The sequence below is a fragment of the Camelus ferus genome, chromosome 7, assembly GCF_009834535.1.
Source record: "Camelus ferus isolate YT-003-E chromosome 7, BCGSAC_Cfer_1.0, whole genome shotgun sequence".
Classification (NCBI taxonomy): domain Eukaryota; kingdom Metazoa; phylum Chordata; class Mammalia; order Artiodactyla; family Camelidae; genus Camelus; species Camelus ferus.
This window is the reverse complement of record NC_045702.1, coordinates 25,841,295-25,853,565: the sequence shown is the minus strand read 5'-3', so window position 1 is coordinate 25,853,565 and position 12,271 is coordinate 25,841,295. Positions and strand designations below refer to the sequence as shown.

General features: G+C 41.7%; 1 protein-coding gene across 1 annotated transcript in view; it reads right to left on the bottom strand.

The window, feature by feature from the left end:
• Nucleotides 1-4,218: 4,218 nt before the first annotated feature.
• The window catches only part of AASS (aminoadipate-semialdehyde synthase), a 51,173-nt gene continuing 43,120 nt past the window's right edge, over nucleotides 4,219-12,271 (bottom strand). Inside the window, 5 exon segments of the mRNA XM_032483604.1 lie at nucleotides 4,219-5,709; nucleotides 7,124-7,300; nucleotides 7,827-7,915; nucleotides 8,585-8,700; nucleotides 10,323-10,418. Coding sequence (XP_032339495.1) covers nucleotides 5,591-5,709; nucleotides 7,124-7,300; nucleotides 7,827-7,915; nucleotides 8,585-8,700; nucleotides 10,323-10,418 — 597 coding nt within the window. The 3' untranslated portion in view covers nucleotides 4,219-5,590.

Here is a 12,271-nt window from a genome sequence, read left to right as displayed (position 1 = left end):
TTACCCCTGCTGAATTGCAGACCACCCTGTAGATACCCTCAGACAAGATTTAGAAGACAGAAGCCAGCTATGTGTTTGTTGAATGTGGGAATGAGAGAAAAGGAAGCATTCCATGATGCTTCATCCAGAGCAGCAAGGAAGATGGTGGTTGCCATTTTCTGAGACATGTAATCAGGTGGAAAAATTAGTTTGGGGGGATATTCTTAGAGTGGCCCCACTGAGAAACACCAGTTTACACCATAAACTCTTAAATCTACAATGAGTTTAAAAGACCGAGAGACATCCAAATAGAGATGTCCAGAGATAGATGCATATATACTCTGAAGCTTAGGTGAGAAAGGCAGGAATTCATGAGAAATACAGATGATATTTAAAGCCGTAGGGCAGGCTGCATGCACACAGAGAGAACATCTATAAAGCAAACAGAAGCTGGAATGAACTCTGAAGAGCATCTCCATTTAACAGACAGGCAGATGAATAGGAGGCTGAATAGGACCACCCTCGTCACTAAACATCTTACATATTGAACCATTTTCCCCATTTCAGCCAATGTTGAATGTCAAATTTCATAGACCAGAAAATAAAAAGAACCACACCGTGCCAACCAAAATATTTACGTTTTTTAAACATTAAAGTATTTTAACAACCCACGCCACTGCGATTTGCAGTTCCCTCATGTTTCGCCTTGGTCTTCTTCATGTTTCACAGCACCTACTCCAGTTTCTTTCCTCTGCTAAACTCCCATCTGATTTCTACCTCTTTTTAAGTAGTTCTCTCAACTTAAGAAGAAGCCTCGTTATCAGCAGTTTGCTAATGAGGCAAGCATGTTTCTTCTCTATCGGAATTATTGGGGTAGGGGGTTCAGATCAGGTGTGGCTACTTGCTTCGTCCAGTGCCGGCTTCACGAAGAACCTGATTCCGAAGAAATTGAACTCAGATTATTGAAGCCAAGGGCTGGGCTGCTGATTTAGTTATGCCTGGCAACAGCCCAGAATCATCTTCAATCAAAGGCAGAACTGCATCACTGCAGTATTGTCAGGCTCACAGCCTGGGAGTGCGGCTCCCAGAGGGTTAGGAATTTGTTATCCAGTGATATGGTACCCATTATCAATCAACACTGGAGGACACTGGAAACCTCCTACTTTAGCACACCAATGATGCAAACCAGAGGGGCAGAACCCGATGACCTTGAAGTTAGGGCTTAACCCTGTGTTTTGTAATATTTGGCTAATTTTTTAAAAATTAAGAATAAATGTGAGGACTAAAACAGAATTGGAAATAGGAAGGTATTAGAGTAACTGTCAGTGACTAACAAATATTCCTTCCAAACAGGCAGCCTTTCTCACTGGATCCTTTCCAGAATTCAGGTCTGGTCAATGTAGTTCCAATGCAAACCATCAGCAAATGTGAACCATCTTAAAGAAAGCTAATCTATACAACATACAAGGATAAGATTAGCTACTTTGCAGGGCTATACAAATTGTGCCCTACATCTAGGTGGGAGCTAATCACATCATAGACATTGAATATTTATTATGGCATTTATTTAATATGCTTAATATTTATCATGACATGTATATAATGATTAATATTTATTATGACATTTTCCCATCAGATAGTAGTAAAGTGTATTGCTCTAATAAATTATGTATTTGACAGATTTTTGACAGATAGAAGTGTCCTGAAGGAGTGCCCTTCCCTAATTCTCAAAAAGGAATCATAAGGGGAGGTTATAGCTCAGTGGTAGAGTGAGTGCCTAGCATGCACAAGGTCCTGGGTTCAGACCCCAGCACCTCCATTAAATATGAATAAGTTAAAAAAAAAGTAGCTGCTCCCCCCAAAGTAAGTATTTTTTAAAGGCATCATGTGGGATAGTAGTGGCCCTAAGAACCCACAGGAAGAGAGGTTTTCTAACTCAGAGTTCTTTCCAGAGTTCAGAGTATCTTGAGTGTCTCTGAATGATGATCAAATTTCCATAGTAAGTCTTGTCCCCTTAGGCAAGTCATTTAACTTCTGTGAGACAAGTTTTCTCTTCCGTAAAGTCAGAGGCCTGGCTGCACGACTATCGCGGTCCTTTCTCTCCACAGCCACTTTACGATTCTCTTTTTGGAGCAGACACAGCCATGGCTCGTCTGAGAAGCATGAGGATCCCGGAGGGGGTCTTCCAAAGTATCCAAAAGAGTGAAAATAATCTCAAAGCTGAAACTCACTATCTTTAATAGAAACTTCAAGCAGAAATGTTACTGCAAAAGAGTGAAGAACGCGAGGGTTTCTGAACACTAGCTGTCCGGCTCTCCTCTCACATTCTCACTGACCTTTATAACCATCCTGCGAGTTACTGCTACCCTCACCTTATGGAAAAGGAAACGGCCGGTATGTTGTAGAACCAATCACACTGCTTCTCGGAAGAGAAGCTTCTCGCGTCTCATGAGTCTCGGATAGGGAAAGCTGGAAATACACGCATCGGTGTTCCCGGCGGGGTGGTGGGGGGGGGGAGCAAAAAAGGCAAAAAGATCTGAGTATTAAGTCTACCCAAACGGTTAAAAGAGGGGTTCGTGGACTGGGGCTCGAGGGCCATATGCTTATGCTATCATCTATCCATCCACACCCAGATCCTACCACCACCACCTCTGCTATGAAATTGTGCTGCAAAACTTACTGCAAGCCAGTAATACAGTGTTCTGACTCCACCTGTCTCTACTCCAGCTTATTGGCCTTCCCCTTTCCAGCACTGATGTTAGACCTCCTCTTCAAGCATACCCCCTTTATCACTCAATATTATCATAAAGCCCAGACCAGTTAATTACATTATCTCCATGGGTTCCCCCCTCCCACCCCAGGAGCTAGTGCCCCACTTCCCACGCCATCTGGGCACTCTTCCAGACTAGGGGGTGGAATCGGTGCAACACAAGTTGTACTTCCTAACTGATCATGTTATACTCGGTGTTGTGGTAAAAAAACTGCCATTACAGATGTGTCTTTACTCATTAATAGATTATTGATCTCCACATGTTATTTCTGACAGGTTGGGACCAGGTCTGAATCAACTTTGATCCTTTTCAAATTGCACAGATGTTTCCTCAGCTGCCATTATGTCCCACATATAATAATGCTTATTTCAAGGGCAGAATTCGTTTCATAGGCCAGAATATGAGCACAGTCCATCAGAAAGTTTCATTTATACTCCTAAAGACAAACATTTTTTCTCCAAGGGGAAAAAAAAGCTTTATTTGTACAACTTCAGATATAATTCACATCCCATACAATTCACACAAAATATACAAGTCAGTGATTTTTTTAGTGTATTTACAGAGTTGTGCCACCACTACTACCATCAACTCTACATTTTCATCACCCCCCAAAAAACCCCAAACTCATCAGCAGTCACTCCCACATTCCCCCCAAAACCCCCAGTGCTAGGCAACCACTAATCTAGTTTCTCTATATAGAGATTCGACTATTCTGGACATTTCATACAAATGAAATCATACATGTGGCTTTTCATGCCTGGCGTCTCCCACTAAGCGTAATGGTTTCAAAGTTTATCCATGTTGTAACATGTATCAGTGCTTAATTTCTTTTTATTGTCAAGTAATACTCCATTGTATGGATATACCACATTTTGTTTATTCATTTACTAGTTGATGGACATTGGCTTGCTTTGATTTCTGACTAACGCTGCTATGAACATCTGTTTACAAGCTGGTGTGTGAACATATTTTCATTTCTCTTGGGCATATACCTAAGAGTGCAATCACTGGATCACATGGTAACTCTGTTTTGCCATCTGAGAAACTGCCAAAATGTTTTCCCAAGCAGCTGCATCATTTTATTTTCCCCCAGCAGTTTATGAAGGTTCAAATTTCTCCACATCTTCACCAACAACAGTTATTATTTTTTTCATAATAGCCATGTTGGTGGTTTTGAAGTGGTATCTCATTGTTGGTTTGATTTGTTATTTCCCTGATAGCTAATGTATGCTGAGCATCTTTTCATGTGTTTATTGGCTTTCTGTACATCTTCTTTGGAGAACTGTCAATTCTAATCCTTTGTCCATTTTTTTTAAATTAGGCTATCTTTTAATTGAATATACAAGTTCTTCTCTTACTTTCTAAATGATTTGCAAAAATTATCTCTCATTCTGCGGGTCTTCTTTTGCCTTCTTGATGGTATCCTTGGAAGCACAGAAGTTTTAAATTCCGATATCCAATTTACCTATTTTTTTCCTTTTGTTGCTTGTGCTTTGGTGTCATTATTTAAGAGACCATTGTCTAATCTAAAGCCTTGGAAATTTACACCTATGGATTTCATCTAAAAGTTTCATAATGTCTGCTCTTCTATTTAAGGCCTTTGGTCCATTTTGAGTTAATTTTTCATATGTGCTGTGAGGTAGGGAGTCCAACCTGATTCTCCTGCATGTGAATATTTGATGAAAAGACTATTTTCCTCTATTGAATTGTCTTAGCACCTTTTTCAAAAACTCAATTGACCATAATATAAGTTATTTCTGAACTCTCAATCTATTCCTTCTTGACACTTCTTCTTAGAATTATTTTCTTAATATTACTTTTGTTTCATTCATTGATACTGTATGCAAACACAATCAACTTTTGAATATTAATCTTGTATCCTGCAACTTTGCTGAACTCATGCATTAGTTCTAATAGTTTCTTACTCTTTTGGATTTTCTATGTGTAAGATCATACCATCTGCAAATAAAGAGAGTTTTACTGCTTCCTTTCTAATATCTGGAAGTCTTTAATTTCATTTTCTTGCCTAATTACCCCAGCTGGACCTTCTAGTATAAGTTGCATAGAAGTGGCAAGAGCAAGAACCCTTGTCCTGCCTCTGATTTTAGGGGGAAATCCTTCAGTCTTTCATCATTAAGTCTGACACTAGCCACGGGTTATTCATAGATGCCCTTTGTCAAGTTGAAGAAGTTCCCTTCTATTCCTAGTTTGCTAAGTGTTTTTATCATGAAAAGGTGTTGGATTCACTTAAATGCTTTTTCTGTGCCTAGTAAGGTGATCATGTGGATTTTGATTTAATCTTACCAATTTCCTTTTCCAAATACGCAAAAGAAAACTACAAGAAATATCATTTTCTAAATAAATCATAATTTTAACAAAAAAGGCAAAAAATAGCAACATTGCAAAGGTTTGTAGGTAAGTAATCTAGAAGCATCTAACTGACTCAATTTTAAAAATACAAAAAGAAAGCAGCATGAAGAAACTTTCTCTTCCTGAAAAGAGAAAATAAAACTTCATCTGCTGATTATAGGAAAATATATTCCTATAAGGAAAAAGTTATATAATAAATTAACATATAGCACAATCATTCGTGCTTTTACATACATGAGAAAAAAATACATGGTAGAATTATTAATGCTTTCTGGTCGTTACCAGCGTCTCTTGAGCCAAGTGTCTTCATATTAAAATAGAGATTTATATTTCAAAAACACTATTGTACTGACTTAATCAAAACATAGCATGCTTTATATTTTAAAACAGCACGTTAGCAAGCATGTTTGTTGCACAAATGTTCAGAGCCATGTTGCCTGAGAAGGTTAAAAACAAAATGTAATTCTCAATTACGCTTTGACTGTGCTCCGTGTAGTATGCATAATGCCCTCCGCTTTAATTCGCTCCAATATTGGCCCATAGATCTCCTTTGAAAAGGGCCCCATCAGGCCTTTAGCTTGAATTTCATCTGGAAGAAAATAAATTTGTAGTTACCATTTTTAAAGGTGGTATTAAGGGCTAATTTCTACAGCAAGGGTTTCCATACAGTAATAAACTCCAAGTCAACGAACAGTTGGAGGCCTGGGGATTTTTTAAAATAGCTGCTTTCACAGCCCTACTGAATTATTAATAGTCTGTAAGGAAAGGGGGTTAATTGAAAGCACAGCTGGACTTAGGGACAGTGTCTGAATTTACACACTTAACTACATTAAGTACCAAATCAGAGAAAAGTATGCTAGGAAGGTAAAGGAAAACCTCACCGGTGTGTTTTATTGGCTGGTGTCATTTTTTAAAAAGCATTAACACCAGCAGGATAAAATTAAAGCCAGCCTGGTCGTCTGGGCACGGGCATCTGTTAGGACAGCTGGAAAAGTAAGTCGGGCACTTTCCTTCAAGGCCCTGAAGACCTCCTCCTTTACCACTTACCCACTCGGTAACTAAGTAGGTGGTTTGTTCTGATATTAGCTGATATGCTATTATAGGTGTGTCTTCTCATGATTTCACATTTATATGCCTTGATGTTTTTTACCTCACTTCATACCTTCACAAGGGCCAAACGGGGTGTTATATTCAGAGGTAATGTTTATTAAAAGTATATGTGAGGGAGGAATAAATAGATGGAGCACAAAGAATTTTTAGGGCAATGAAATTATTCTGTATGATACTACAGTGGCCACATGCCATCATGTGTTTGTCAAAACCCACAGAATGTGCAACATCAACAGTGAACCCTAATGTAAACTGTGGACTTTGGTTGATAATAATGTGCCCACGTTGGTTCATTGATTGTACCAAATATGCCACACTGATGAGGGATGTTGACGTAGGGGAGCATATATGTGTGGGTGGCGAGGGCTATGTGGGAACTGTGTATTTTCTGCTCAATTCTGTTGTGAACCTGAAACTGCCCTAAAAGAATAAAGTCTATTAAAAAAAAAAAAAGTATTTGTGATCCTAAGGGGAGAGTGGAGAGTTGAAATTTGAATTCTTCTAGTCTAAAATATTTAATGAGTATTGATAATTTACTGAGATACGAAGGTTGATAAAACATGGTCTACATTTTTGAAGTTTGGAAGTAAATACCCTCTTCTATTTCAGCATTACCACCCCTAAAATACAAAAAAAAAAAAAAAAAAAAAAAAAACAAGGAAAGAAAGGCAGTTAACATTCCCTAGGGGCCCCTCTATGCGGTAGGAGCTTTATGTATTCGTTAGCATCACAACAACCCTATGAACTAGGGATGACAACCTCTTCCTCAAAGATGAAGGATCTTCTGAGATGGCTCACTTTTAGTGAAAAGCCAAGAATTATTTGCTGTCCAGGCACTGAAAGACCTGTAGATGATTGGGAGACAGACTCGGTCCTCTGATGAAAGAACTTACCATCAAGTAGCATCTTGGCTGCCATAGCAGTGGGTAACCCCACAGTTTTAGCCATGGCTGAAAAGCCATTGACATCCCCATAAACCACAAGATCAATCGTTTTACTTTCTAAATGTCCAGAAGGATGTCTGATTCCAAAGCTGTCTCTCATCACAATCATATCTCTCTCTCCAGGGCCTTCAAATAAACAGACATTTCAAAATGTCATTATCATGGAAACTCCAAAACCATATTTCATCTGCTGCTCCTGGCCTTCTGCTCTCGTTTCCCTTCCCATTATACACACTCTCCGTGGACAATTAGGTACACTGCTGTTTAGCCCAGAGACCACATAAAAAACTCCAGGAAATGATAACTGTGATCAGGCTACTCTGTCCAGGTTGGTGTCACTATAGTCTGGCTACTGACACGAGGGCCCCTCCGCAGAGGCCTCCCCCGCTTGTCCCCAGAATGCCCCTTCAGCATTTCCCCAATATGTTACAGAGTAAAAGTAAAACTAATGATTTTGTTCCTTTGCCATATGACCCAAGTTCTTTCTGACTTACTCGCTCTCTTATTCTCCCCTCTGGAAAAATAGTCCAAGCACTCTTTCCCTCACACCGTGCTTCCCCATTCCCACCGTGTGGCTCCAGCCCTCCGATCTAATTCACTAGTTCTTATGAGTCTTCTCCTGGGAGGTTTAGCTAGTAGCCCGTGGCCTTACCATAGGAAAGTCTCACGGCCAGATGCTTGGAGAGGGCGTCCACGAGAGACTCTGCCTGAGGGACTTGCTCGTCCCCGAGTAAGCCCAACCTGGGAGGCACAAGAGATGGCTGCATTAGTTCAGTCCTGCTCATACTCTCACCCGGGAAGCGGAAGGGAGCGCTCACTGGATTTTATCTTGAAAGGGCAGAATCACAAGCTGACAGTCCAAGTTATAGGACTCCTGAGTGATTGTAAAATACTAACAGCAATAGTAATGTTTTAACCTTTAGAATCATCCCCAGACTGCCCCCCCTCCCTGGGAGTGCTCTCTGGAGCCGGAATGGACACACTGTAAGCATTCACTATTGCCAAGTTTTTATGAGTTTGATTTGCAGGTTAGTTCTCCCACATCAAGGACACCAACATAATGTGCCGCAGCCACATGAGTAAGTGTTTTAAAGCAGTTAAAGGAAGACTGGGAGAATCTCCTGCAGGAGAGAAAAAACATCCCACCTTTCTCAGGAACCGAGTAGTGAAGCATTCTAAATAAGTATTTCCCAAGTTATAACTGCCATTGAGTGTCTCTCTTTTATCTGCTTTTTATCCCCACATGAACATGGTACGTAGCTGTCTCTCTACAATGGGCCAACATTAGAGCAGCAAATTAATCAAAGACAATGTGAAGTGTTCAATTCTATCTTGACCTTTCTTTGACTAGAAAGAACGGAGTGATCACTGATCCAATATTTCGCTCTAAGTTGACTGGTGCGTGCCTACCATTCAGCAGCCTCCAGCTGGGTGTGGTCTCCTCCTAGTTTCTTAAAGACAGCTTCCTTGAGCACATCACACTTGGAGGTGGGTGCAATCCCAACCAGACCACAGAGGAGTTCTCTCTGGTTAGACGAATAAAGACAAAAATTCTAAGCTCCTAATAAAATAAAAGCTAAGTTGAGAAATGATCATATTAAGACATTGGACCTCAAATGTTCTTCAAATTTTAAATTAGGAATAATTAGAAAGAGTGAACGTGACACATACAAGTGCATACACACATCTGCATACCCATGCATCAATACACATGTGGTATTTCAGAATAATATTTCAGCAATCAGAATGGGTCATAACATTAAATCAATACTAAAAAGGTGATACCCTATTTCCCACCACATTGCCTGCCTTTGCATAGCCTCTCCATCACTTTTTCACCCATTAAGACTCACCCTCCAGAGGCTGATTTTGGCCAGGATAGAATGGAAGGGGCTTATTGCTGTGGTTGCTAGTAGCAACCAGCGTTCTTTTATAGGTTCAAGAAATGAGAAAGACCTTGCAGATAATAAAATCTCAAGGGAAGAACATATAAACGGTGGTCACAGCTTTTCCTACTTCCTAAACAAGACTTTGTCCAGACTCTCAAGGGTAAAGTTATGCTCTAGATTAAGGATCAACAAACTAGTTCATGGGCCAAACTCAGCTCACCACCTGGTTTTATAAATGAAAAATTTTATTGGAACACAGCCATGGTTTTGTTGTTGTTGTTGTTTATGTATTGTTTATGGCAGAACTGAGAGTCAGACATAAACTATATGGCCCATAAACCTAATAATAAATTTACAATCTAGTCTTTTACAAAAAAAAAAAAGTTTGTCCGCCTCTGTCCTAGACTATTGCTGCAAGATACGAGGACCAGCCCCAAGAATGCCTGCAACAGCCTTCCCAGTCAAACTGCCTCGACACCAGATTCCCTCCATAGATGCTTACCCACTCCTGTCCAACAAGCAAATTTATGAAAGTTGAAACTTAGACTGAAAAGGCTCTCAGATACACAAAAAAGCCTAAGTTTAAAAACAACTGGCTAACAACAATACCGAATCTCCTTGTGATAAACGTCCAGCGTTTCTATTGCAGTATGTGTGCATTAATTTAAGCTGGACGGCCAGCTAGTAACAAGTTCGTTCAGGGAGTTGGTGGAAACTGCTTTGCATTCAGTTCCAAGCCTTCCAAGTGCCTGGCAACCCTAAGACCCTAGGATTTCAATACAACACTGACATGGGCGTAAACTCAGCGATTAAAGACTCAAGTTACTCATGGCTACAAACGGCCAAACGAAAGAACTAATGGGATTCGGGGGTTGGGAATCCAGTTCCGCGATACTACCAGCAGCCCTCCTGACCTTACCAGTTGCAGGAGGCCCAAGCTTAACTGCTGTCACTGGGTCACTAGTTAGACAAGTGGCAGAGCCGAGAGCACAAGGCAGAGAGCACGTCCACCTCTACCCAGGGCTGATGGAGCAATCAAGCGGTCGCAGCTGCAGGAAACAGGCCCCACAAGCCAGCCGCCATGTTCTCTCCATCCGTCCATAACAGTGAAGAGAAAGGGGGCTCTGGGGGGAGGGCTGAATCTCCTGCACATAAGCCACACAACTGGTTCTCTGTTGGCCCAAACCAAAGTTCAAACCTGGCCATTTCCGAAGGCATTCTGAACAGCAGCAGGCAGTGTATAACATGGAGTCACTCACCCAGGTGAGCGGGTTGGCCTCAGGTCGAAGGGCAGGAAACGCATCTCTGTTTATAAGACCCAGTTTTACAAATCCACTCAAGGCTTTGGCATAGCCCTATAACAAGAGTTATTAAGCAATATATAAAAATGTTCTTCTTCAAAGAAAAAAAAAATCAAAAAGCCTTTGGGAAAAGAGGGGTCTATCTTTGTCATTCATTTAGGAAACAGGCTGAAAACAGCCATTTGTGTTGCTAGTAAGGATGCAGCCACCTTCAGCTTCAAACCAAAATCAGTAGTGTCACAACTCCACCGGTTTACATAAGAGACCTTGCAAAACTTGGGTCATCACTTTTGTTTCTGGGTAACATGTGAGGGGCGCTTTCTGAGAGGATAAGGGCAAATTTCCTCTTGTGTTATATGCTTCAGGTCAGCAGAATAGTATTTAATAGAACAGTTGTTCTCTTTCTCATAATGCAAGACAGAGCTTGTAAGCATATCCCCAAAGCAGACCATCCATTCTATCGAAGAAGAGCCAATATCCTAACGCACACAGCGGGCAGGGGAGAAGGCAGGAATTAGAGAGACTTTTCTAAAATAAAAATTCCTCATGTGTCCTTCGTGGTCTACAGGACAAGTCTGAAATCCTTGGCATGTGATGTAAAACCCATCCCAACACACCCCTCCCGCCTGACTTACTGAGCATCACCCCCACCCCTCGCCATTCCTGACAAGCCGCTGTGCCCTTGCAGAGACACAGGGCCTCGGTGCACGCTGCTCCCGTGCCCGGCATGTAGTGGCCACCCTTTCTCACCCGTGAAGTGTTTACTCCTCCCTCAAGACCCAGCTCAGCACACCTCCTGAGCCCCCCTGGTGAGAGGGCTCTCCCCTCCTCTCTGCATTCCTGTAGCATTGTGTACAAACGTCTGTCATGGCACTTGATGCAAACTGTAACTAACTGTCTATTCAGCTGCTGGACTGTAGGCATAGAAAGCGTGTGACTGTGTGTGTGAGAGAGAGAGTGTGTGTGTGTGTGTGTGTGTGTGTGTGTGTGTGTCTCCCCTTCCTCGCCACGCCCTCACTCCATTATCCATCACTCCGTACGCTGAAAGGGAACCGATGACTGGGTGAATAGATTCTGAATGACTGTGAAGTGAAGGAAGACCAGGAAGTACGTTCTCCTGTGAGCAAATCATGGGGGTGGGGGTGGGGGTGGGGAATGGGACGGTCAGAATAAGTGGCTTTATAGCTTCTGCAGTTACAGAGAGAGAGGGAAAGGAGGAGGAGGAGGGGAAGGAAGTGGAGGAAGGACAAAGGGCAGGGAGTTTTTTCAGGAAGCCTTAAAGCTGTTTGGTTATAAAATAGTGCCTGTTGCCACTGGATATTTCACCATTTAATGTATGAATCTCCAGATTTCCAGAAGGTTGTATTATTCAAACTGTTCAAAGGTTACTAATTAAAGAATTCACATTTATTTGCTCTAACCCTAACCCATGTAAATAAATTTCAAAGAGGAGAAACAAAAAAGCAATACCCCCAGCTTGCTTCTAGGATCTGACAAATGCCAGAGACTCTCTCTTCCAACATCATCCAAATGCTGAGATTTTTCCAAGCTATTTCTTCATCTCAGAAATACATTTTTACAGTGACCTCTAGCAATGAATTTATTATGTGTATCCATTTATCAATAGTACTTAGCACATTGCTGCCACGTGTGGGACTTGGGCTAGGGGCTGAGGCCCCAGAGATGAACAGTGCAGTCCCCACCCGTGAGGAAACGAGAGTCCAGGAACAGGGTCAGATAACTCGAACAAAGGAAGGCCTGGCACCTGGTGAGCAGAACTGCATGGCCATTGGTGACCACACCACAGGGGGATGTCAGAGGTGCTAGGATGGGGTCAACACAGAGCCATGGGAACACACAGGAGGGAAACTCACGTAGATGTGGGGGAGGGAGTCAAGGAGAAGAGA